Genomic DNA, 27,103 nt, shown 5'->3' with positions numbered 1-27,103 from the left:
TTGACACCATTATGAATTCAGAAGGATGTTTGCTACATCGCCAACGCATTGGTGTCCAACTAAACACAGTCTAGGCATCACGGAAGCATCATGACGACATTCATCTAACTCAGCCAATTGTTACTAATTCATATTAATAAACACTGACTTATTAGTGTCTGAAACAGAATCGAACCATCCCAAAATGAATTCCAAATCCATAAAATTTAGTGCAGAAATAGGTTACCACTGCCAGTCTAAGCTACAAAGATGTGTGTTGGGTCCAGGTGTGAACTATCTACTCATGACAACACTCAGTCATATTATACCACTAAAAAATGTTAAGGAACACCTGATTTTATTATATGACGAAAGTCATGATTAAAAAGGGAACTCTTAACTTCTTGTGTATTATACCACTTTTGTTAAGTAAGAACCTTGTTTTGAATAATTTCACAAACTGTGAAAACATTTCAAATTTGATCTGGACAATCTACATGCAAAATAACAAAGTAATTGAAACACCTTTCACTGTGGTTCCCAAGCAGGAAGAATAAGATTTCACTGAAGATTTTCTTTCAGTAATGGTTACACTTAAGGACATGCTAAAGAGTTGATTACATATTTATTTTTCTTTTTGTCTTGCATAATTTAGGTGTATATGTATTTTCAATTAATCATCAAAAATCAGAAAATCAAAATTGTCTGATACAATGGCTTGACCTTATTTCACACCCTAGATTTCATATTGGCTGACACAGCCCAGATGTTTCTACTCAATTGAAATTGTTTCCGTAATAATTGCTCAATCAAACTCGCAAAAACAACACTGTTCGAAAACTGGCATAATATTATTTCACACAGTGGTTTCACAATGGATCAATTATCCCAGAAGTGTTCCAAAGGGGCCGGGAAGAGAAGGATTATGTTAGTGATAAATCTGATAAAACACATGTTCATAAATATTTATTAAAGATATATTCCAAATCTTAAGTTGTACCAAATTTTGAACATCTCAAGATTATATTTGGATACTGAAGAGTTCTTGAGATCCTATGTGGATCCTGTAATCGCTTGTGAGGATCCAATAGCCAATGAACACAGGCAGGGAAGTAGGTATTTGAACTGATGCCATGCATTCTCAGGTTAGGGGGATCTGATGCCATTACAGCCACACATGGAGGGGTCGCAATGAACAGCTCTGGAAGATCTCAGCATCATTCAAACAAGCATGGCCACTGTATGCACTGTCATGGCGATTAACAATAATGGTTTTACCACTTCTGTTTAAAGATTTTGAGGGAAGGATATTTCTTTTATCTAAAACCCTCAACCAAAAACCAAGTTAATCCCCAAAACGTAGGAATTTATAAGAAAAATATACACATATGTATACAGTTAATAATAAACCCAGACAAACCATTTGTATAAAGCATAAATTCTTCTTAAATATTATCTGAACAAACTTCACCTATGAATTATGACTTGACTTTAATTCCAACACCTGAATTCATATTTTGAGAATATTTTTCTACATTGAATAGCAATGAAACAGAATGTGAAGACAGAGCAAGAATGAACAGGAGGGGAACCAAGGATGTGCATGCAAGGACGGACGGACGGACAGACAAGCTAAGAGCAGTGGCTGGCAGGCAGGACAGTTACCTCGGCTGTTGTGAGAGTTGTTGCCTAATTGCGGCAAAGACAAAGTAGAAAGAGCAATACATTAAATGGCAAAGGTCAAGGTCAACTATCTGGGCATTTACACAGCAAGAACATATATCGCAGAGTGTAGACATGACTACATTTTGTACTGGGTTGGAAGTTCGCTATCACAAGAGGAAGAAATGTTCTCAATGGGTAACATCTACGTACAAGGATTCATACACCAAATTGTTGTTACTGGTATGTATTTTATGTATTATCGACTGAAATGCAGCTGAAAACCTGGTGATGTGTTGACTGGTGGCCATGTCACATTCAGCTGTACCTCAGCCATAGTGTAACACAGATTAATCAAGTAAGCAACTAGCCACCAATAGTGTCAGCATCATCAAGGTTGTATGATACACAGAATCAGCAGAATACTGACCATATCCAGGGCAAACAAAAGATTCAGGCCCAAGTTCTTTGCACTATCAAGGGAAGCAACTCTGTTCACTTTAACTTCCATTACTATGGTCACTCATTCAAAACTAAGTCAACATACGGCAGCTATTTAGAGCCCCCTGTTGCCATTCTTGTCACCCTTAACATCAGGATACCATGGTACACAATCAGACAGGCCACAGGTAAAGATGTGGTCATTCCTGATGGTCATCCATACTAAAATGGACAGCAGCCACTGTGACTGATTTGTCAGCTTTTATGACAGTGGTTGGTACCCTAGACTTTTTCTGTCAACAACTTAGTCACAAATTTGAAACCAGAGATTTCATAATGACATGTTACAGGACGTGTGGTTTCCGTGACTTAAGGCCACAGAGTGGAATATGGTAGCTGATGACAATCAGGAAAATATGCCATAATCCTGGTTCATGCTATACAAAAATTAACACATACATCATTAATACAACCTCTAAATGTACACATACAAACATACATATCACAAGCACCAGAATGACACGACATACAAAATAACAATGTGCCTATCGCTGTGTTAAAACAAATGTAAAATTTCTAAGCAATTTAAAATATATAAAATAAAAGTGGTAGCCTCAGCTAATGCAGCCTTTTCTTACAGTCAAATTATTACAATTAAATTGTGGAATAAAATCCATTAAAATCAAGCGTGCTTGGCATGCCCTATTCATTTGAATTCTTTAGCAAGATTAATTCCTGTTTGATCTGTTTCTACCTGTAAATATCATCATGTTTTGGTATGATTACAACACATTACAGAATATGATAATCATTCCTCAAAACACTCTATGACAATGCACAACATACTTGATGAGTTTGCAAATCTTCAAATATGAAATGAATATTTGTTTGAAATATGTTAAAACAAAAAAATCAAATTACAACTGTTAGATTTGGATGCTTCACTGGGGTTTGTTTGTTTCAGTGGGATTTGTTTAAACAAATAAAATTCAAATTTGAATTTCAACAGAATCCAAAAAGATGAAATATTTATGAAATGAAATGAGCTTAATTTGTTCTCTGCGTTCCTCCATCAAGTATTTTGACACATTGACCACACAACACAGAACTGATACAGGACATGTGAAATAAACAAACATGACAACCGCTGACACTGTTTCTCGCCTTACCAGAAATACTGTAGAGAAGTCGGAGAGTCGGCCGATCTCCCCCATATTGGTTGATCATTCCCTTCTGAGAAGCCTTCGGTACCGGAATGGTCAATGTGATCGGTTTGTGGAATTTTCGGCGCCTGGGCTCAACCGTTACGATGGGGCTGACTGCCACACGGTTGCCAAGTTGCTTAGCAACGAGTTCAGGTGCAATGGGTTGTGCCTAGCGACAGGAAACCACAGAAAAACGAGTGTCACGGCAAAATAAATGTCCAGTTCCACAAGATCCAACATAACATTACGTCCAGGAAACTAAACGACAGGGTTTGAATGGACGACCGACTTGGTTTCGTGTTTCATGCTAAGAACTGACAATCTCCGCTACACTGGCTAATGGGACAACAGAAAGCATAGTCCAAAATAAACTAAAAATATATTCATAGAAAAATAAATGAAAATTTCCCGTCATCTCAAAGATCTTCAAACTTTACTGGCCTTGCAGCGTAACGCCCGGTAGGCTACAAACAAAAAAATAAAAATTCCACACGATTATTTCTTGGCTTCACTGGGCAGTTCTACTGTAAAAGCCTATGTCAGTCATGAAGTCCATAAATTGAATACAATACAGAATTGACATAATCAACTAAATCATATAATAAAAAGAAAACATGGAGATCAGTCTGTTCAATCAGGATCATCCTTGACATGTCTGATGCAGATATGTTCGACTGTAAATGACTTAAGAAACAACAATAATAATAATACAGAACGGGGCAGCAGAAACAGAAAACACTGATATTACACATTTCTAACAAAACCCTACATCATCCCCATTCAAGACAGATTTTCCTGGAGCCAATATCTAACTTCAAGTCGTCCTGTTAGTTTACTTAGATGATTTCTGAAATCACTGATAACTGAGTTTTCAAAGCTCACTTAACGGCTACAGATAAAATTCCACATGTACGCTTAAGAAACAAATATAGCCAAATGCTTTTAAAAAAGAGGTCTTAATAGTATTAAATATGCGTTAATACTTATCTCTAAACAAGTAATAGCTACAAACAGCCCATTTGGAAGTGCTAAATGCAGAACAAGTATACTCCAACACTATTGGAAGGATTTTCTCAACCTTGACATTCTTGGAACTCAGGCATCCATGACTCACAGAAAACTTCAGACTTTTATGTACAATTTACACATTTCAGGTCCACCAGTACCTGTCATTTCTCATAATATTTTTTACATTTTGATGACTTTGATGTTAAAAGTTGAAAAGAAAGAATTGTTCCATTTTGAAAACTAACTGCCTCAACTAAATGCTTCTTGTATAGTAGATACTTGTGATTCCTGAAGTGTATTTTAATTGTGTTCCACTATGTTTACAGAGCAAATCTTCTTTTAATTAGTGTCAAGTACCTTTCAAGGACCCAAATAAAGTAAATGAAGTAATTTTCTTGTCCTGGTTGATCCCCATCCCATCAAAGTGACCTCCAAGTTGCCAGAAAGTTGTCACCAGAGCTATTCCCATGCTGCCAAGGAGAACCTACCTGCAGGCCAACGCGAATGGTCTTTGTGAGCGCCCCCTCAGGGAAGACAGCTTGCACCTGGGGTACGACAGTTGAGCTGATTACGCCTCCTTCTTCACCGATCTGTTTGTTCTCCTGGCGCACTTTGGTCACTAGTGCAAAGTATTGTGGGAAATCGGTTGTCAAGATACGGGTGATTCTCTTGGCTGTGAGTTCTTCCTCTTGGTCAAGTTCTACAATGACAGCCATTACATATTTCAAAAGTTCAGCAAGCAGTAATATTAATTACATATCCTTGAAATTAGACAATAGCATCTATTGGAATCTACACTATCCTTGATGAACATCACTGGGTTAAAATCAACAAGATTCTTACATCAAGATTCATAATGTCATGTTACTATTTATTCTTAGTTTCAAACAGTGGGTCGTCTAAGAGTAAACAAAAATCAGTTTTTGCATTATAACCAATTATACAAAATAAACCCACAAATTTATGCATTAACTATGTACAAACTACTCCTTTAATGGTTATTCAATTAACAGATTATCATTCAGTTTTCACTTGTCATTTTGGAAATTCCAAATGAACAAATCATTGTATGCCAGTGGATTGACTGGCCGGCTATTATAATAGCCCTGGGCCCACTTGCACAAAGCGATCTTAGCGCTACGACTATCTTACTTATTGGAGAATTCAAGTTACTATCATTGTAGTGTTAACATTGCTTTGTGCAAGTGTGCCCAGATGAACATTTACAGCTTCATTGTTTACGGGGACAACATCTCTACATGTCACTGAAACCATGCACCTTTTCAGCAAGAAACGATAAAAATGTTTGCAAAGTGAGACAGTAACATGTTACTTCCCTCACCAAAGAGGTCATAATGATGTGCCCAAAATCACAGCAGAAGTGCATTTGAAAACTGTGTAAATATTTCTACATGTTCTGATTGATGGAACTCCAAATATATTGTCATATTTTCTGTTTCACAGAAATAGTCAGATTCGGTTCTAAACACTTGAAACAAGACATTTTAAGCCAGAGGCTCGATTTCTTTCATCCTCAAGTCTATGAATAATAGTTATTGAGATATCTCCTTTGGATGGAGTCAGATATAGCTGTGTGCAATGGTTGATGGGATATTTCATGACATTTTCAGACATTTAAGTGCACGTACACTTACAGATTACCAGGGTCTAGATTTTCGAACCTCTCTTAGCGCTAAGATAGTCTAAGTGCCATACATTGACATGAACTTACGACTATTTTAGCACTGAGAGAGCTTCGAAAATCTAGGTCCAGATATCTACCAGCCATATTGTTTAGTGTCACATCACCCTAGCCCCAAATGTAACCCAAAGCCCTACCCCAACCTTAAGCAAAAGTAAACTTGCTTGCTTTCAAAGATGGCGGAAGGGGTTCAGTATTTTGTAGTCTTACCATAAAGTTCATTGCTAAGAGTGGTCATGGGAAATGTTTTCCATGCACATTCAAGCCTTTACAAGTTTGCAATATCTAATTCCAACACACAGCAATGCCGACAGGACTTGTACTGATTGGGACACGAGAGGAATATTCAAATCTACATCACTACACCACATCAGTAGTAGGTACTTACATTAAACCAGACAAGGTATAGAAAGGTTGTGACAATACACAATTTACAAGACAAGCTATACTGATAAATGAACAGTTTTATAGGTATACCACTCAAAAGAAGTTTAAGAAAATTTATTTTTCTCACATAGCTTACACATGCATGCACACAACATGACAAATCAAGTACCATAATATCAAATAAATAGGTCTTCTCTAACTTCTTTTGAGTAGTATAGTGGTACAGAGATACCGCCATTGTCCAAAGACACCTTGGAGATATAATCTTATAGACAATGAAAGTTCTACATAAATTAAGACAATCAGAGGACACAGAGAATAAAATAAAAAAATATCATGTACAAAAGCAGATGTGCTGTTGTTGATACCTTTCAACTGTTTCTTTCTGTAACTTCTCAATATACACAAAAACAACAATTATTTATTATAACAGATCACCCCGAATTCTTGAATTGAAAATCATGTGACTTCCAAACATGAATTTTGAAGATGTAAACAGTCACATTTACTATCATATCAATTACTATTAGATGCAGGCAGACTAATAATTGATAACTTCTGAAAAACTGCATTTCGAACCTCTCAAATGCTGATAAGAGCAAACTTTATCCTAACAGCAAACATAAACCTGACATATTGCTCAAACTAAACTCACTCACTTCACCTTTATGCAGTTGTTTTCACCACATTTCTTTCCCTTTAATGCTGCAGTCCTGAAGTCTAGATTCATCTCTCTTTCATTTTGTTTCTATCAACATCTATGTTGCATTTTCCACTTATAACTCCATATATATTCTTTGTATATTGTACACTTTCAGAGGTAAAGACTGCCCTATCATCTACAAAGGTGCTAAAGAAGTATATGGCACTCATGTATACTCTTTACATAGCATATATTTTCAGTGACTGAGCCTGCAAATGTGACTGTGTGTATGTGCGTGCAATAGAACTAAGGACATGCTCACTCCACAAGCTAGACACCGAGCCAGACTGTGACTGCGTGGGCGTCACGCCTTCAGCACCTTCCAGACTGCCGCCAAGGGCGTCATTCACTGCTTCTTCCGTGGCCACCATAGGGTGCTCATACCAGTTCTTGCCGTTGTCACTCCTCATGATAACAACCTCGCGCTCTTTGCCTCGGAGTGATGCGAAGTGGGGAACCTCAATGATGATTGGCCTGAAACAATAATGACCTTATTACTAACATGTTTAAACATACCTGCATTTCCTTATATGGAGTGGTGAACCTAGCTTTCATTTATGGTCACAGACTATTGCCCAAACCTTTCCAGATCGGCTTCAAACAGCCACATTATGATAAGAGATGTTGTGTGTGTCTGGTGCATTTGCAGTGATATATCACAATACTTCACCCATTTATTCAGCTACAAAGAAACAATGAAAAAGTGTGATTTCATGTGAAACGATACATTTCAGAGGTGTAGCCTTCGATGAAGTTGTGCAAAATGTATTACTTTCACAAAAAATTATGTCAACTGAATGTAAAATGGATACTAATGCTAACTGCTTGTAAAATGGGATTGATGGTAATACATGTGGTGCATCTGGGTACATCAAGGTCTGCTTGTGTTTTTGACAGAGCCTAGAATCAAAAACTTGCTGCCATGCTTAGAGTCTGGTCACGTCATGTTTACTTATGTCCAACTCTAGTCAAGGACACCTGCTTATAGCTTTGGTTCAAGATGGTGGATGGAAGTCTGGTAGGAACTAGGAGCTGTCTTGGTTTAATTTCGGTGTATAACTCTCTGTATCAACCCGACACATTACATACAACTCATATTTGACTAGCTGGATAATACCAGTCTTTGAAATGTTGTGTTTTTCATGTATACATCTATCATGTTTACCTGGTGCCAAGTTATACAGAACTTAGGATGAACACTGCTAAAACTTTTGATAGAAGGGTTTGGGTTAGACGTGCACAAGACTTTAAAGTAATAGCTAATTATCTAAATTAAATTTATTTGATCAAATACAAACAACAGACTGGACTCTTTGAATTACCACTTATCTGGTCTGTCTTCAAAGGACAGAATTACTGTCTATCCATTGGCTTAGCACTCTGTGCAGCAGTTGAGCAAGGCTAGGTCTAGGTGTATAACTCCATATTTACCTGCTGCCTACTTACGTACAAGATATAAACACTGATAATTTCATGTTCCTGTCTGTATGGTTTGGGTGTATAACTCCTCATCTACTGGGTGCCAAGTTACATACAACTAAAAGATATAAACACTGTGATAATGGCATGGATCTTCCACATGGGTTCAGGTGTAGTATCCAATATGCCCACAACTTCAGAACTAGCCTGTTGCTAGGATACCCAAGACAATAATCAGCAGACATAGATCAAAGAGTCCAGTCCCTCCAAGTCTGGTCTGGGGATAGTTCCCAGGTACAGGCTTCCTCCATGAGTGTCCTGTTACATCCTCACAAGCGCCAAACAACCACTGTCTTACCATTATCTCAACCTGGAATCTTTGCAGGTAACTGCACAGAACACATGACCGGTTCACATCCCTCAATGAAATAAATGTATTTTGACATTTGATAGCAGGTAGATTCGTATCACATTCAGTTGGCATTAAACATGTAGTCTCTCCTCAATATAATCTGCTATCAATATTCCTCACATCTCTATGTCCTTAATCTACTTAATCTTAATCTTAATAATCTTAATGCTGTATACCGTTTTGATGGAATATTGGTTACAAGAACTATTTTAAGTAGTTCAGCTTCAGTGCCATTATCAGAATGGCCGATAACACATACTGTGCGGGCAAGTTTGTATTTCTTTCGGCATCAAAGCACCTTTCGATGAGTGTTTTGGAGCATTATATATAACACATCTAGGAAACACGAGCAAATGTGTGACTGTATCCATGGCCAGCTGGATGTACCCATCAGGTACATACTTGACAGAAATCTTCACCTCTTCCACTGGGGCAGTGTCTTTGTTTCTCATGCAGCGAATTGCTAACATTTATTGACATGATTATTATTTTCACAACCCTAATGAAAGCTGATTGTAAAATGTGCTCTTAATATATTTCAGAAAGCAACATTCATTCCACAGACATTCCAAAGACAGACTGACCATATCTGTCACTACAAAGTTTATTTGTATTATCATCATTACACATAGTTACTTAATATTCATAGAATAAATGATATGTACTGGCACAGTAAGTTAACATATTGAATTTTGAATAAAACCATGAAAGTTTGAGATGATATTGGATGCGCATGTTGACTTTTTGTGAAATCAACAAGCATGGCAAACCTAGATAGTTAATCAGGATGAACTAAGATTTGAGCCCATGATCCTACGTTCCTGGCAAGTCCAAGGGATTCAATTTTTCACAGCTAATTAAGACATCTTAGATCAATGCACTACCAGTGGCCCCCAGTGCTAAGCAGTAAAACATCCCCGAACAAAGCCTTTTGAAACAAACCCAAGGCTAATTAAATGTCAGAATATTATTTTCATAAATCAAAGTGAGACAGGATATATATAATGGAGGAACCAGTGTCAGTTTAATAATGTATTACCCTGTGTAAAGGTCAGGCTCATAAAGTGTAGTGTTTATCTGAAAATATCACCCTTGGTCTATTGTATAATTTTCATTCACAGCTCAAAAAATGGCGGCTGTTTGTACAATACAAATCAGAAACTGACCTGAGCTATTAGTAGGAAGGGACATTTCCATATTTTACATTATCAACCTTTGATTTTTTTATTTTTGTTTTTTACAGGAAGTGCAACAGACTGCATGTCAATGACCTTAACATAGTGTCACGTACCATGTTCTTTCAGTCAGACATCAAGCAGAAGACAACGGAACAGATGGTAACATACACTCTGCCCCTTTCAGACCAAACTTTATTAGTTAAACTGCAATGAAGTAACTGGTAATAATTCATTATTTGAGGTCTAAGAAGTATGTACGGTTCTACCCCCTGGTTGCCCTTAGCAACATTTCCGCAGTTTCGTGGTCAGGACTCCAAACATGACACATTTTCCTCATGTGGGAACTGAACCCATTCTCTGCCTTCTGCATGCTAAAGGAACACTTTAACCATTAAGCTACCGACTGTCCTTGTGCAAACAAATAACAAGAGACAACAGCCTTTACGCCAAAAGCTTCACTTTCCTGAGATAAATAGGAAAAATTTACTCTATCAGTTTAGAAGCTGTACTTTAAATTGCTGTATTAAATATTTAGGTTCCCTTACCACACTAACACTCCAAATAATCAATAACTGTAAAACAACAGATTCCAGTTTTTCCTCTGTTTATTTATGACATCATCAAAATGTCAATACAGCATGAATCATATAAAACATTACTGATATATGGGACAGGACTCCGATTAAACTCAATGCAATTGTCAGAAATTAAAATAACACAACTTTCTTATCAGTAATATATTATGCTGGAATTTACAAAAAAAAATGTAGCTTTTTACAGAATTTGTTTCACCAATGTCTCGGCGTTAACTCTCCATACTAGGACACTGACTCATGAGTGAGTGAGTGGTATGGTTTTATGCCACTCTTAGCAGTATTTATGCAACACAGACACGTACTCATGTAGGGAATCAAACCTGGGCCCTCACTGTGATGAGCAAACGCTTTACCCATCAGACTTCAACTCAGACTCAAAACGTGTTATGGTAAGTACATCAGTAATCCAGACACAACTGATGCCCTTCTTATGTACATCCTCTGACCTCAATAATTCTGATACTCCTTGACTACTATTGTATACATCACTATCGACAGTTTATCTTGTCACTGCAATGTGCGACTTGTAATAGAGGGGACTAAGTCAGGCCACATCCTTTCAAATATTCAGTCACACATACTGACTAGTTTCCCCTGCTATTAATTAGTGTAACCCATGTACTTGACCCTGCAGTCTGTTTGAATTTTGTCTGATTTTACCTGTTGGACACTGACATCTTATTGGAAATGAATAATTTTCTTTTGCATGCTGTTTACCGCCTTAGACTCAATGAATAATTATTGCTATATGCCAAATCAAGAGTGTTACAGCAATTTGTGGCAAGTAGACCTCGCAATAAATAAATAGGGGTGTTGTGGGAAAGGTTTGTTGCTAACAATAATTTGTTAAAATAATAATAACATGACCCATAAGTTGTCAAGAGACTTTCAATTAATATACAGCAGATGAAGGCTGGACGTTCTGTCACCAGTTTAAATCATATTATAGTTTTCTGAAATGGATACCTTTCAGGACATAAAACAACATCCAAAACACCTAGTGTCACTGTATGGTAGTTTAGTTGTCAAATGTCAAACGATATACTTCTACAATTGTAATGTGAAACTGTGACATACTGGGTCTAGATGTGTGAACTGGGAGCTAAATGATATTTAGATTAACTCACTTTATGAAAACATGATTAAAGTTTTATTTGGGTATTCAAAGTACTTTTACTTAATCCATTGACCATTGTTCTTAATTGTTCTTAATCCATTGTTCATAATTTTAGGATATTATCTTTTCTCTATCATTACCTATTAAAACAAACTGCTCTGTAACACTCTGAAACTAATCTGTCAATAATCTCGAACACACTCTTCAACCCTTTTATGATATCCTTGGTTAGGTCATGACGCGTCAAAATAGTGTGTAATACTTGAGGTTGCATTGTTTACAGGATCTGTGCGCAGTCATATCTTGACTTGAACAACAGGCGACAAGAAGACTTAAAGATGACCTCTTTGAGAACCTGTGTAAACTACCAGCTTAAAAATGCAACTGTTCAGTGAACATGATCTTGAATGCGGTAATAACGGACCATATAATAGCTTTAGAAATGTCCCCACGAAGCGATACACTTAGTAGGCAAAAGGCATTCATATATGTGTGAGTGAGTGAGTTGGGTTTGAAACTGCTTTGAGACTATATCACTAATATCTTAGTGTGTTAGATTCAGTGGGGAGTGAGTGAGTTGGGTTTTCCAACAAATTTAGCAACCTTCAAGCAATAATAAAGAAAAGGGCTTCACACAATGTGCCTATGTGGAGACAGAGAAACCTTGGAACAGGGCAATCAGATTCAAACTCACAACTGTTGGGTGCATGGGCCATGATCCCCTCACATATTTGTAGAACAGAGGCATGAAAATATTTGTCAATGATAATGTAGAATATTTATATAATAAAATGGATGATGGTTTGTGAAACTCATGTTAGATATTTACTGCCTATCTGTCAGGGTTTGAAGTCCGAAATAGTTTTCGTGACAAGCTGTAAAGAAACGCTAGAATATTTCTATAATTAAAACTGACGTGGTCAATGAGGCTGGTTACAATGCTTATTCTACTTCATATGGCATCTGAAATTTGTCTCGGTGACTCATTATCAAAACGTTACACAATAGGTCTCCACAAAAGATGGAATCAGTTTTGACATTTGAATTAACTTTGAGCAATGACTGTCATTTTCCTGGTCTAACTGAATCTTGTGAGAACCAACGACCATAATTCAGTCATAAATGACAGCTGGATCTTAGAACAGAACAAGGCTTCAAGATGTCTAATGCCATGATGCATCAGAAAGGACAAAAATGTTAGCCGTTGTGACCCTGTAACAGCATTTTCACCAGATTCGTGATATGGTACGCTGGTTCAATGCAAGACTCTGTGTCAGTGATATGCTTGTTTGATAAGGAAGTGAGATAAACAACTTTCCTATCTGGTGATATTTATCTTCCATGAAATACAAAACTGGGTCCCGATCCAAAAAGCGTTTGTAGCACTATGACATCTGTAAGCCTATGGTAAACTTTAGTGCTACGAAAAGTCGTAACGTTACGAATACTTTGTGGGTCAGGACTCTGGTTCACATAATATCTCTAGTGCACATGTAAACAGGCCAACACATCTGACTATTTGTATTAACTTTGAGTAGTACACCTTGAGGGTGGATTTATTATCCGTCTGATAATGATCCATGTAGACAAGTTGTCGGCGTAATCCTTTCATCATTTTGTCAATGTCAAAGAAAGGTGAGGTCAATTAGAGTTTCATGCCAAATGTTGGATTACTGATGATAAACATAGTAACATGCATGTCTGGTGTCCTCTGCTGTGATATTGCTAAAAGCTGGTAAACCCAACTCACTCACTACTAACATGATTGTGTTGCTATCTCTACAGGTCCTGACTATTGATTGATTGACTGATCGATTGACTGAACGCCACACTCAGCAATTTTCCAGATGTGCAAAGGTGCAAACAATCAAATCTGGACCTAACAATCCTGTGACCAAAAGCAAGAGCATCGTTCTTTGCAATTGGAGTTACGACTGGTCCAGACGAATACCAGTCAAAAGGTGCACAGATATATACCAAGTTGCAGTTTAATGTGGTTACTGTACTCCTGATCCAACCAGTCCCATTTAATCCTCTGTTGCCATTTTATACTGCTACGTTTTACATGACAAGTTTGGAACAGAAGCCTAATGCTCTATTTACTACACCTGGGTGTTGGTCTGACACTGAGAGAGAGCAAGAGAGAGGCTTAAAACAGTTTTGGACAGTGTTTCAGGTTATCCTGCATCTTCAAGTTTGCTGTTTATCCATGACCATAAATTGTCAGGTTGATGATGGACACAGTGCAGGTCTCAGATGACTCACTCATTAAACTCCACACAAATTTCCATGCTTGTAAACAACAGCTCTTAGCCACTGGTTCTCATAGCTCTTGACCCAATCAAACCCTATCTCAACTTAATGGTTATACACAGATTTCCCTTGTTACTGTACTACTGTTGCCTGACATAAGGGACAGATGGGCGTTAGATAGTGACTTCCTTCAGCTGTACAAGGCGTGTGTGCTATATTTCTCTACAACAACCTAAATTATCTCTCCACTTGGTCTGGCGATCACTAGGTAGCTATAAGTGGGTGTACCTTGGAAGAGCATAGGAAGAGTAGGTGCTATTGGAATCTGGAGCTAAAATGATATAGAAACTGTGATAAAAATTCATATCAGTAACCTTTACACCTTAGTGTGTTTTTGTGTTAAGCCAAGTAGCCGGCGATAAAAAATTTGCATATTATTATTACTATCTTATTTCCATAGTCGATATTACTTCTGTTCGAAGGTGAAACAGCCCTAAGGCATCTGTTTTCACATTTCAGAGATCAAAGATGGGACAGTGGCAAAACACAAAAGGCTAGAGGGCACTAGGGATGTTATGCTATTTATATCCAACCAGAAAATACTAAAGAATCTCTTACAGCTGGTTGATAAATGGTTGCTTAATAGTTTCTTACATCATCACCATGTTAATACACCATTGTAACTTGTAATGTATTGCACGTATCACCATATATTGTTGATAAATCGATATATTGTACAGGAGTCTCATATCGGGATACAATAATGATGGACCGATGTTCATAATGTCTGTCACTATAGTGTCTGCTCCTCTTTCAACCAGTTAGGGTCAGTTAGAGCTGTCATATTGCTGAGCATGGTGTGAGACAACAACAAAACTAAGACAATAACAGACACCACTAAATTTTGCTATCCTTCAACTATCGTTATCAACACAGTTTCATACCTAACTGTGATATAACAGTCAGTATTGCACATTCAGACTTTACAAAACCATAATATGTATTTTAAACCATGTTGCTTTAGTCACCTTAAATTCTCTTTAAGAAATAAACCCTTACCCCAAGAATTTGGTTGCCACAGGGCCCATCTCAAGAATCCTGGCAGCGAGACCTTCACCTTCATTGAGCGAAGGTGGGTGCATCAGCTTCTCCTTCTTGAGCAGACGGCAAGTTACCCTGGTTGGCATAGAGGCCTTACGGGGTGGAATAATTATCCGTACTCCAGAGTGACGACATCCTCGCATGGCGCCACCACGAGCATCCACCATGAAGCTGATCAAGAAGCTGGAATCAAAACAGAAAGAAAAATAAATATCTTCATGTTCATACAATTGTTCCATTAGCATATTTGTAATTTGCTCCACATGGCTAATGTACACAGTATCATGATAACAGAAATAAATTCACTACTCCACTTGTCATGGGAATATTTTTATCATCCCTTGATACACAAAACGTAATCACATAACATGTGAAGTGCATATTTAAATAAACTGATATGTCTAACTGTTCCCATCAAAAGTGGAGAAGAATAATATGTGAACATGGATTATTTACCGCCTAGATAACCATCTGAAGAAACTAAAAACTCTAATGGAGACTCAGCAAGTTCAGTATGAATAAATATTCCTGATTAATGGCTGCTGACTTCTAAAGCATAAGCAGCAATAAAAACTGACCAAAAATTTATTGCCATTTAGGTTCCTTAAGTAAATTATTACCATACTAAATATCAGATAAGAATGTTTCCCATAAATCCTGCTGAACAAGGCATATGTGCAGTCTAATGGACTTGCTAAAGTGCCCTTGGAGAATATGCAGACGAGCATGTGCATCAACATTTTCACAAGTGTGGGTCATATGTGTCACAACATAGCTTTCAGCATCTGTGCAACAATGCTTAAATACTGTGTCACTTTAATCAAGCTTCCCTTGTAACATGGCGGACTAAAATGCATGACACAACTTAGACAAAATGCAGTCGCGAAAGCACATTCATGCTGAGCACATATTTGCACTTCCTTCCTACAGTTCGTCAAGTTAAAATTGTACCTTCTTATTTGAGAGCTCTTACAGTCAACCGAGTGAAATTGCCTATTATATCTGGAGAGTTTTTACACATCCATGTTAAACTTATATTTAGCCAGGTCAAACTGGTATGATATTTTAAGATTTTCAATCTGAATATTTTTTGCCATACAAGACCAGTGATTAAGCCTGACCTTATTTTCCTCAAAACAATGTTTAATGTTTCAGAAACAATACAACTGAGCCCAAAAGAAATGGTTAAACCTGTCGAATGCTTGAATGTTATGTAAATGAAATTCAAAAAATGTCTTCCTTTGATTCCAGGTCTGACATTTAATTTCCCAAGAGTGAAGGCAATTTCTCTTCGTCACATACAAGCTCCATACATAGCTTCTCCTCCGTCATATTATAGAAAACAAAACAAACACAGTCACCACGCTAACTCAGTAGCAGTGGCTAAAATCTATATCTGCATCACAAAAAACACTATAAGTAGAATTCAGACATCCTAAATTTCAATCTCAGATGCTGTCCTCAGAGAAGAATATGATAATATGGCATTTCTTAAACACTGCAACCTTTTCAGCTTCATTCGAGAGGATTTCCCATTTGGTCAAATCATTTCTGGAGACACTGTTTGCTTGGCCATGTCTCCGATGACGGCATTTCGGAGGCTAATTATTTCTAAGAAGTTATCGATAATGGGAGTCAATGGAATCAATGATGGTTGGGTCGAGTTGACACTGCTCCTAACACTCATTGCAGACAGAATCGGTTTTTAGATAGCTAATGGAATCAGCGCATGGCAAAGAGGTTTCCAGGACAGTAACATAAATTTCAAGTCTTGATGAGGAATTCATCAAATTCCTCTTGAGATGTTTATCTAGAAATCCACCTTACTGATATGACAAGCAGACGCCTCAAACATGTTCCAAGACTCCTCTCTCTGAAAATCCACCTTTTTAATACAACATGCAGATGACAAGAGACGAGACCTATTTCCTGGGTTCTTTTCACTAAAACTCCATCATTCTAATATAACATGCAGACGACATGAGAAGAGACTTCTTTCCTTGATTCCTTTCACTGAAAATCCATCTTATCAACATCCTTAGCAGACGGCAGCTGTAAGATTCCAGCAATTCTGCTCAAAACATCACATTAAGTCATGCCCCTTGAGTAAAATCTATCTCTTTTTACCTTTTGAACATTGTGTTAGTTTTCAGACTCTTTCCTTGCAAATAACACATGGTGTCGTGAATCAACAGACAAGGCATCCCTCAATGAACTTTAAACCTCTCATACATGCACTGATACAGTATCCATTTTTCTGCACATGCTGTGATCAGACAACATTATGCATGATTACATTGTAGAGGGCATAATCACATGTGATGTAATTCCATTGCATCACTTCATGTAACACATCCAACGAATATGTCGAATATGTCGTCTGCTACTAACACAAGTTGCCATGCATGGTCAGGCACACTGGCAACAGGAACTTAAGTACTAATCCCTGTGCCCAGCAATCATATTTACAAATCATATGAATTGGAAAATGAACAGCAAATATATCGGATAACAAGGGTCACCCGATGGAGGAAACCATTTGCAGGCACAGCCAAAAACTGGAATCCATACACAAGATCAAACTCTAGGTATATCCATGTTTACATCTCTCATGCAGGTTCTACAACAGCATCGCAGTGGAGGGCAGAGTCTGTCATGGAAAATAAATACCTCTCTTCAATTATCATGATGCAGTGTGATGGAAGAATCAATGGCAAAAGACGGTAGAGACTCTAAACACTTGAACAGCCAGATTTTCTGTGGTGGAGCTCTTCACTTCTGCTGGAAACCCAGTCTCCCACTAGACTTATCACCACTACAGTCCACCTGCATTGACAAGGCTTCAGAGAAGCCTCACTGACCACCTGAGAGCTGCCTTCTGGACTGGGGTGAGGAGTAGTCAGACCATCTGTGGCTGCTGCCAGTCTTTCTACAGCTCCCTGATCAAAGATGGCTGAATATCACAGAGGCTAAGGCAGACTTCTCAGGTTGGTCCAACTACCCCAGTGAACATGTGCAGCACAGGAATGTAATCAATGCTTGCAGTGATAGGAATCCCTCACTCTGACATTATTACCTGGTCACCCCTATTTTGGATCAGTCCATTAGTTTTTACCTCCAACACCTTACTCCTTGAGTAGCCTGTGTCTGCCTGTACAAGAACAATGCACATTGACTTGTTTACCTGCTGTAAGTCAGCACAACTAGGTTTGGATTATGGTAGACATAAGTCTGTGTGTAAACAATTATAGCCACTTAAGGTGTGTATGTAAACAATTACATCCACTTAAGGCACCCGTGGGGAAATATTTAGACAAACTTTTCTTATCTAGAACCAATTACGACAGGAATGAGGGTAAGCAAAATATTATTGAAATGAACAATATTACTGAAAACTAAAGAATACCTTAAGATAACACTGTGGTATTTATACATCAGGATTTCAATGTTATATCATAGCCAACATATTCAGCCTTCAGATCGTAGAAAATGGCTGTGCAATTCTCATATGACTTGCTAATGTTGTGAATTGTTAGAAACAGACCTGATGTGAAACGACAAATATTGCTCTATCACTTTAGGTTCAACCATTAGAGACTCCCCCACACACCCTGCCATCCCCTTCCCCTGGATGCATCAGGCACCCCCTCTGAGATAGGCATTCAGAGGCCCTCATCAGTACCTGTCAATTTGCCCTGTTACAGTGGTACCCACTGATTACAGCAGGCCTAACTTACATCAGATTCCTTACAACAGAGGGCTTGAAATGAGCCACTTAGAAATGCTATAGAATACAGCTCAGTAAAGACTTGCAAAGATTAAAGTCAATGTTGTCCTCCAACCATGTCTTAATGATCTTTTCCACTCTGTTCCAACCCTATTCAAGTCTATACTACCCGTTGTCTTATTTCCCTCTGTCACTCTCTACCCCAAACCCTACTAATAACATACAACCGTTCAACCTCCACACAGAAATGTTATCAACAAGATTGTCTTCTCAACATGTACTATCATAACATGACTGGATAGCAAGGGTACATGTAACAAATAACAATTTTCAATTCACACACACAACTAATCCCCCGGACCTTTCGCCCTCCCCAATAAAAACAGACACCATGTACCCCCATTACTTCACACCTCCCTTTACCCCAGGCTATATCCCCTAGTCTACACAAACTGACCCTTCAACTTTTCACAACTATCTGCAAGTCCTCAGGCCACTAGTCTGTGAATAAAGACACATTTGTGTAGCAGTTATAGTCTGATTTTCCCTAGATGAGTTATATACTCGGCACTTTATTCCATACATGGCATGACTGCCTCTCCAACTGCTGAAACTAGTGGTTCAAGGGAATCTAGTTCATCACAGTTCAAATCTTACTGCATGAAACCTGCAATGATTGGAAAGTCAATGTAACAAACAAGCACTGTCTTGCTCTGCCGACTGCAACATGTGACTCACTGTGATTCAGTATTAAAAGATACAATCTGAACTCAAACCAAAGCAATACGGAGGTATAGCAACATGCCTGTATCTTGACCATGGCAAATACTGAAGTCAATTCAGGGCAGGGGCATAATTCAAGTTTCCTGAGTCTGATTTCTAAAAAAACCCACACCACTACCCCTAGAATAAAACAAAAAATTATGTACCTATTAACTCAATTGCAAATTGTGTACTATGTTTATTAAAATTGTCACATTTGATTGAAAACTTTGTTTCAGGGCCTGGACAGGTCTTCTATGTGGGTACATCTCATTTTGATTAAAAAGATTCTGTATGAGGATCTAACAATCATTATCATGTGCCAAGGTTTCTCAATGTACATCAGCCTACATATTATGTGTGCTCTGAACCTATCACAGGCTAGAGATAAGAAGGTACCAAGGCAGATAACATTCATAAAATAGAATGTTATCAAGAATGTGATTATGCATACACAAACTTTGATAGCTTATATTTCAGTAGACACATATTATACAGACTCTCAGTGACGCTTTGAGTCTGTGGTTACAAGCTGTTAGTGTGCCTGGATCAAGATTTCAAACCAGCAAGCTCCTTCCTTGAACAGTAAAGCTTGACAAGTCTCACATAACCTACCTGACATGAGCCATGTCCATTATCTGTCCACAGTTTCACTACCATTCACACTATCATAAATGTCAACATCTGCATCATCATCTAAGCAATATCACCTCCATTACCTGGCAGGCAATCCAACAACCCCCATACTGGCGGTACTCCACACACCGGTCTTTTCACAACGTGCTTACTTGCTGGATTTCCCAATTTCAAGGTTACAAGCATGCAGTTACGATCACCTGACCCCTGACCTAGGACAGGTTGACAGATTGTCTGAACCTGTTCAACTTCACAGTTATCTGCTTGTCTGAATCGCAACATAAAGTATGCAGTACCGGGAGATCTAAATAGACCAGTCCATTATCAGATAAGGGGAGAAAGTGAGTTTGCATCAAAGGTAAGAGACTAATTAATATTATCATTATTATGTGACATATTGTGTTAAATCATATAAAAAAACACCACTACAGCTCTAAAACAGGAACTTCCTTGAGGTTGAAGAATGGATTTACCTGAAGCTAGTTTATGTATGCACTGACACTTAGCAACACGGCATGCGTTAAAGGAATTCTAAAAAAATGTTTCTTCCCTTGCAAAGATTTAGTCAATAGTGCTTTTAATGCAAATTTAATAGCCAGGTCACCTTTAGCTGTATTATGTTTAATATTAAATAAATAATAATTTTTAAATGAAAACATAAAGACCTTTCAAAATTAACATCTAAATAACAAACAACACATTCCCTCTTCCCTCTGCATTCAGCAAGTATTTTTCAAAGCTTCCATCCTATGACATAATGATAATGTGACAAGCTGTTTCTCAAACTCTCAGAAATGACATAATTCAGATAATAATCGATTTCGGAAATTACTGCAAACTTTCTACAACATGGATCTTTTCTGGTTCTGGATAATGAGGCACTGTATCCAGGAAACTCCTCCATCCCCACATTGATCCTCATCCCGGTCCCATCCATCACAGTCAACAACCTCACCACAGACAACATCCCCAACGGCGACCTTGGAGCACGCCATCCTACTGCTTCAGTCCCGCCTTATACTGTCAAATACACACTTCCTCTTAAGGAAGAAGTGAATGGAGCTTAGTAATTAATGTATTATTCTGGTATTTGTACTCTGGTGGAAGAGGATGGGGGAATCTTAACATGTTCTCAATGCATGTCAGGTCTACATTTATTTTTGGAAATGCTTCATTCCTCTTGAATCACTGTGGAAGTGGTACAAAAAGTACACTCATTTATATTTATGAAAACTCATGTTTTCTTTTAGGTTTCAGTTTAACACTGACATTAGACAAGGTTTGTAAAGAGCACAGTCTGGGACAGACAATCCAGTGATTGATGTCATGAGCAATGATCCAAATTGTTTGGGAGCAATGACCATGTCAACAAAGTCCTAGAGCAAGATCACATGACCTATACTGTTGCCTTGTATGACAAGCAGAGTGAGTGAGTGAGTGAGTGAGTGAGTGAGTGAGTGAGTGAGTGAGTGAGTGAGAGAGTGAGTGAGCGAGCGAGCAAACATAGTTTTACCAGCTTCTCACAATATTCCGGCAATACCAGTGTAAAGGGACACTAGAAAGGGACTTTTGAGAAAATGACAGTTTGCGATCTTGGCTAACTGTGGAATATACATTGGTGCCTACATCAGTAATACCAATTATTTCTCTGAAAGGTGGAGCTATACAATAATATTTTCCAGTGAAACATAGCTCAGTAGTGATTGTCAAAGACAATGCACAATAATGCCTTGATACCGGTACAATTCTAAGACTAACCAGATTTCATAACTGCAAACAACAATACATCTGCCAAAGAATATAAATACCAATTCAAACCAATCTGAAGCCTAAAAAAATATGCATCAGTTTACTAAGTTATCAATTCAGTCATTTCCAATTAAAATGCAATCTGTGCAAAATGTAATCCCCATACAAGCCACAGCTATTCACACTTGCCCACGTCTCCGGTCATTATGCTATATATATCCTGGGCTTAACAAATACAGGGAAGCGGGCGTGGACAAACATGCTTCCTCTCAACCTGATTTCTGTTCAAGCCTGTTGTAAATACTCCTAAAGATAATTTTTTTCCCTGATCCTATTAAGATCATTTTGAATTTATTCGTAAACTTTCAACACTCTCCCTCTGCAATGAGTCTTAAAATAAATATATTGTGGCCTCAGTATGTTTTGACAGCCTGTCATTTTGTGAGGTTACTTTAAACTAAGTCTTTATTTTACTTAGATTCTTATTGTTTGTACAAAATTCTGTTTTCTTTGCAAGTATTTAACATTTCTAATTCTAATGACATACATAAGCTTATGGCAATATTTGAAATTGTTAAAATTAACAAACAGAAACAGTTGCAATTTAGATGCAGTAAAAAATGCAAGATCAATTGAATGAGTGAGTGAGTTTACTTTCAAGTCATATTTAGCAATATTCAAGAATTATCACATTGAGGGACACCATAAATAGGCTTTATACATTGCACCAATGTGTGGAATTGAACTTGTGACTTTGGTGTGACAAGTGAACACTTTAACCACAAGGCCCCCATGGCTCCACAAAGTCAAATTCAATCATGTTATTCCATTGATTTCCAAAGACCATCTGCATAATTCATGGGAAAAACAAAGAAACATTTGAATGTAATAGTTTACTATAATGTGATTTTGTCATCCTACATGCAGACTGCATATTTGGCAACCATTGGTGAACAAGGCAGATACAAAAGAGTGAATCCGAGAGGTTCCAATATGGCAAACCTCTGGGCATAATCTGACAATGGTTAGGTCAGAAAGGTCAATCAGAAAGATTTACACTATATCCCTAACCTCAAGTGAAATCACAACTCCCTCTATGAGTGAGTGGGTGACTAGAGCTTAAAACTGTATTACCCTGTTACAGCAAATCACATTGTGTAACAGTTAATGTAGAACAACCTTCACCTTGACAAACACTATTTAGAAACCTCCTCAACCTACAGTCAGATGTACAGAGTCCATTGCCTTAACACTATCACTAATTTCCTGGGAATGTCTGGTATTTAGATGGGGGCACTGGAATAACTACTACTAATAATAACAACAGCGATGGAGTTCCTGCTTTTCAAGTCTGCTAGAGTCAAACGATTCTGTCCAAATGGAAAGCCATAACCTTTAATACAGTCATCTTACACTCCAAAAGCAGCCTCCATGCCACTCTCATGTAACTAGTCTTTGTGAGGGCATATAGGAAGATTGTATCTGTTTGGTTTGATAGCTGTCACCTGTCTATGAGGTGATTGATGACAATAATGAAAAGTAATTTACACTACCGCACCAAATTAACTTCCTGTAGGAAAACGACCTAATTGTTTCTGGTAACTATCACCTTATTCATTAATGGAGGTATTCATGTCAAGATACATTTAGGCTGGAATGCTGTCTCAGTCAGCAGTGTTTGGGCTATGTATGGTATACGGCAGTGACTTTCGATACTCTCTTAGTGCTAACATAGTTAATATAAAAATCTAGGCCCAGGTCTGTAAGTTAGTGTATGCACATATACATCCAATTACAGGCAAGGACAAACACAGATCTAACAGAAGAGAAAAGCTATATATTAACTCAGTCCTGTCAACTTTCAGAGCAAAGTTATGAAAGTGCTGTAATTCTTATTATGAACTTGAGATAAGACATTGATGTAAAATGTTTTAGAATTTTAGACCCACTGCCAAATTTTCCTTGGAATCTGTCCAAATCTCTGCAAGACATTCGCCAGGAGTTGCCAAATATGTGTTCTTTGCCCCACCTGCTTCAGATAGCAGTCTAACCAGTGATCAAAATTTTTATGTATGATTTGGTGGCTCAGTAAACATCTTCATATTTCTATCCAAATGTTTCACATCAAAAAGATCTTGTATTCTTGAGCAATGGGCATTGTCACTCTGACAATCTGAGTAGGCAAATGAACAGCAGTTATATAACAGTAGGTTAGCCTTTTGTATTCTGAGAGCTGAAAACAAGAGACAAAGCTACAAACAATCAAGATTCAAATCCACAATCACTGGTGTCTGCAATGATTAAGAAGGGTATGTCTGTGCAGCTAATTCCGGTGACGTATGACAGGGCCACTCATGCCCATGGTGAAACTCACAAAACCCATGTTACTGATAAACTCTCAAGATCAGATATAAGAGAACTGAACCAAACAGCAAAAGGTTCCTGGTATGCCTAAGAGACAACGCTGCACCATAAACTAAAAAGCCTGATCACAAACCCATCCATGCAGCTAGGAGTTTGAAGAGCAGTTTATTAATATATACATATATATATTGACTATATAAAGTGTAATAATAGGACAAAAAGAGAAAAAGCCATTTCCAGTGGCAGCTTGATCTCTATCCCATGTTCCTAAATATATGGGTGGAAATATGACAATTACCCTCCATGCACTTAAAAACACTCTTCTTGATACTGGCAGAATACACACTCTAAAGATCAACAAAACAAGTGTGAAACATGCGGAGTTGGGGTTCTTCAAATGCAAAAAGGTACAGAAAAAAAAACAAGGGAATAACCAGTTTTGGCTTTTAGATACATAGACAATAAGGTGAACATCAATGTCAATTATAATATTGTTTACTCTGCTTTTCTATTATGGGCTTCAAGCTGACATATCTTAACTAAGACCCTATTTGTAATCTTGAATACGGACACGGAGACAGTACTTCAAATTGCCACTGACTGCACAGACAAATCCAACATACTACTCCATCACAAGAGCAAACATGAGTGAGTGAGTGAGTTTGGTTTTACGCCGCTTTTAGCAATATTCCAGCAATATCACGGCGGGGGACACCAGAAAAATGGGCCTCACACATTGTACCCATGTGGGGAATCGAACCCGGGTCTTCGGCGTGACGAGCGAACGCTTTAACCACTAGGCTACCCCACCGCCCCTAAAGAGCGAACAGGAACTGAACAAGGGTCAACTGTTTTAACAAGAGACCTCATTTCCCACAGGGCTACAGTCTACTATCAGCTGACAGTTTGGACACAAAGGCTGGGGTGTTGCAGATTTAAGTTAAAGGAGTACATAAAGAAAAGTACATTTTGTTTGCATCATTCAAAATTGACTCATGAAACACATGATATATACATATGCAGGGATCTCGTGTATGATATACACACAACCAACACACAGGCAACACTGGATATATCAACAGCACAACAGACATATTTATGTTCAGAGCTGGAGTCACAACAACTAGTACCTAGATACATAAACAAGCCTGAATTGTCATCTTAAAATGGTGTTCCATATATGCACGGAAAGTTGTATCACTCCAGAAATTTATTTCTTACCTTAGCTGTACTCAAACTGAATTCTTTGGTTCAAATTAACATAAGCCCGTTTTGTTTTTTTTCAAAATTTCACAAATACATAAACTAGAAAATCAATATGCAAAACAAGAAGGCATGCTATATACATGTGCTTAAAAAAAATACTAAAACTAATCACTTTTAGGTGACACCATCTCAAGTACAAATACTACCATTTAATGCAGGCAACAGTCATAGTATATATGCTAAAAATGTTCACAAACTCAAACTAAACTTCAGTTGACAAGAAGGCTTAAAAGTGAAAAAAAATATATAAAAATTATCAAGCTGGATTCCTAAGGTTGCCATAATTGAAATTTCACAATGTCATTTTCTAAACTAATTTTTCTAAATATGACCGATTCAAGTGAATCTGACAACTAAAAGACAGTCAATTAAAAAAAAATCCATGTTTTTCTACGTAAAAAACATTAGATAAGCTGAATCTACAGCAACTATAGAATTTGACTTTAGAGATAGATGAGCCACGTAAAACCTTGGGATGGTTCTCTAATTATACTATAACAGTTCACACACAGCAATGTCGGTACACAGAGGTCACAACAGAGAGCTAGGGATCTAGAGATGGGTGTGACATTAAACTAGCAACATTACCTTTTCCATTTCAGTTTGCTATTGGAGAAGGAAAACAGGAGGAAGGTGAGCTAAATACTTTAATAAAGCAGGTTTTTCAAATAAAATATTATTGTAAAGAAAATCCTCTCAAACCATGCATCTTAAACACATCCACATAAAAGTAAGGCAGCTCTTGGAGACATGATTAGGTAAAGGGATATAAATGGTATATATTCCACCATACTTATTGATTTAATATCGCAAGATCACACCCCCAATGACACCATTAATACCCTTGTGTGAAAATAAGTTCCTCATTCCTCAAATTTCTAATAAAACAGACTTATATTTATTCAATGTATTATTTGCAACAAAAGCTTCTCAGTAATATCAAGGTATGCCATACTCGACATTTAATGCAAAATTCATGCATAAATATATTGAGACAAAATCATCAGGCCTTAATGTCTGTTCATATATCAAGTCTCCAGGAGTTGTCTCCCTTGTCTGTAGTAAGTCTGATAATGCTTCAAGATCACCAATGTTACCCAGTTCAGGGTCTGATATTAGTAATCTGTTACCTATATTTATTCCAACAAAGTCACACTCTACTTTAAAAAGCCCAAACAAACAGATTTTTAATAGTGTTAATTCAAGAAGGAATTATTACTAATTTCGTCTTACTTTTGTTCTTGTTTTTGAACATACCACTTACTAATACTACTCAACTGTGATAAGGACATTTCTGTTATAAATAAACACATAGCAACATCCCAAAAGTTGAAAGGTATATTTCCGCCATACTTATGATTCCATATAATAATAATAATAATACATGACACTGATGTCAATATCAACTCATATCACTTATGAGGAAATTAAAACCT

General features: G+C 37.6%; 1 protein-coding gene across 50 annotated transcripts in view; it reads right to left on the bottom strand.

The window, feature by feature from the left end:
• LOC137285016 (ankyrin-2-like) overlaps positions 1–27,103 on the bottom strand; it is a 184,514-nt gene that overhangs the window by 57,326 nt on the left and 100,085 nt on the right. For 30 of the 50 annotated variants that reach the window (XM_067817140.1, XM_067817150.1, XM_067817144.1 and 27 more), the window contains 6 exons: positions 26,256–26,273; positions 15,122–15,346; positions 7,350–7,561; positions 4,784–4,995; positions 3,252–3,456; positions 1,645–1,668 (listed from right to left, as the gene is read on the bottom strand). In XM_067817140.1, coding sequence (XP_067673241.1) covers positions 1,645–1,668; positions 3,252–3,456; positions 4,784–4,995; positions 7,350–7,561; positions 15,122–15,346; positions 26,256–26,273 — 896 coding nt within the window. The remainder of the gene's footprint in view (positions 1–1,644; positions 1,669–3,251; positions 3,457–4,783; positions 4,996–7,349; positions 7,562–15,121; positions 15,347–26,255; positions 26,274–27,103) is intronic. The other 20 variants (XM_067817149.1, XM_067817145.1, XM_067817170.1 and 17 more) reach the window with 7 other exon arrangements.

Source organism: Haliotis asinina, chromosome 5 (assembly GCF_037392515.1).
Source record: "Haliotis asinina isolate JCU_RB_2024 chromosome 5, JCU_Hal_asi_v2, whole genome shotgun sequence".
Classification (NCBI taxonomy): Eukaryota; Metazoa; Mollusca; class Gastropoda; order Lepetellida; family Haliotidae; genus Haliotis; species Haliotis asinina.
The sequence above is the reverse complement of the archived record's forward strand: the minus strand, read 5'-3'. Positions and strand labels throughout refer to the sequence as shown.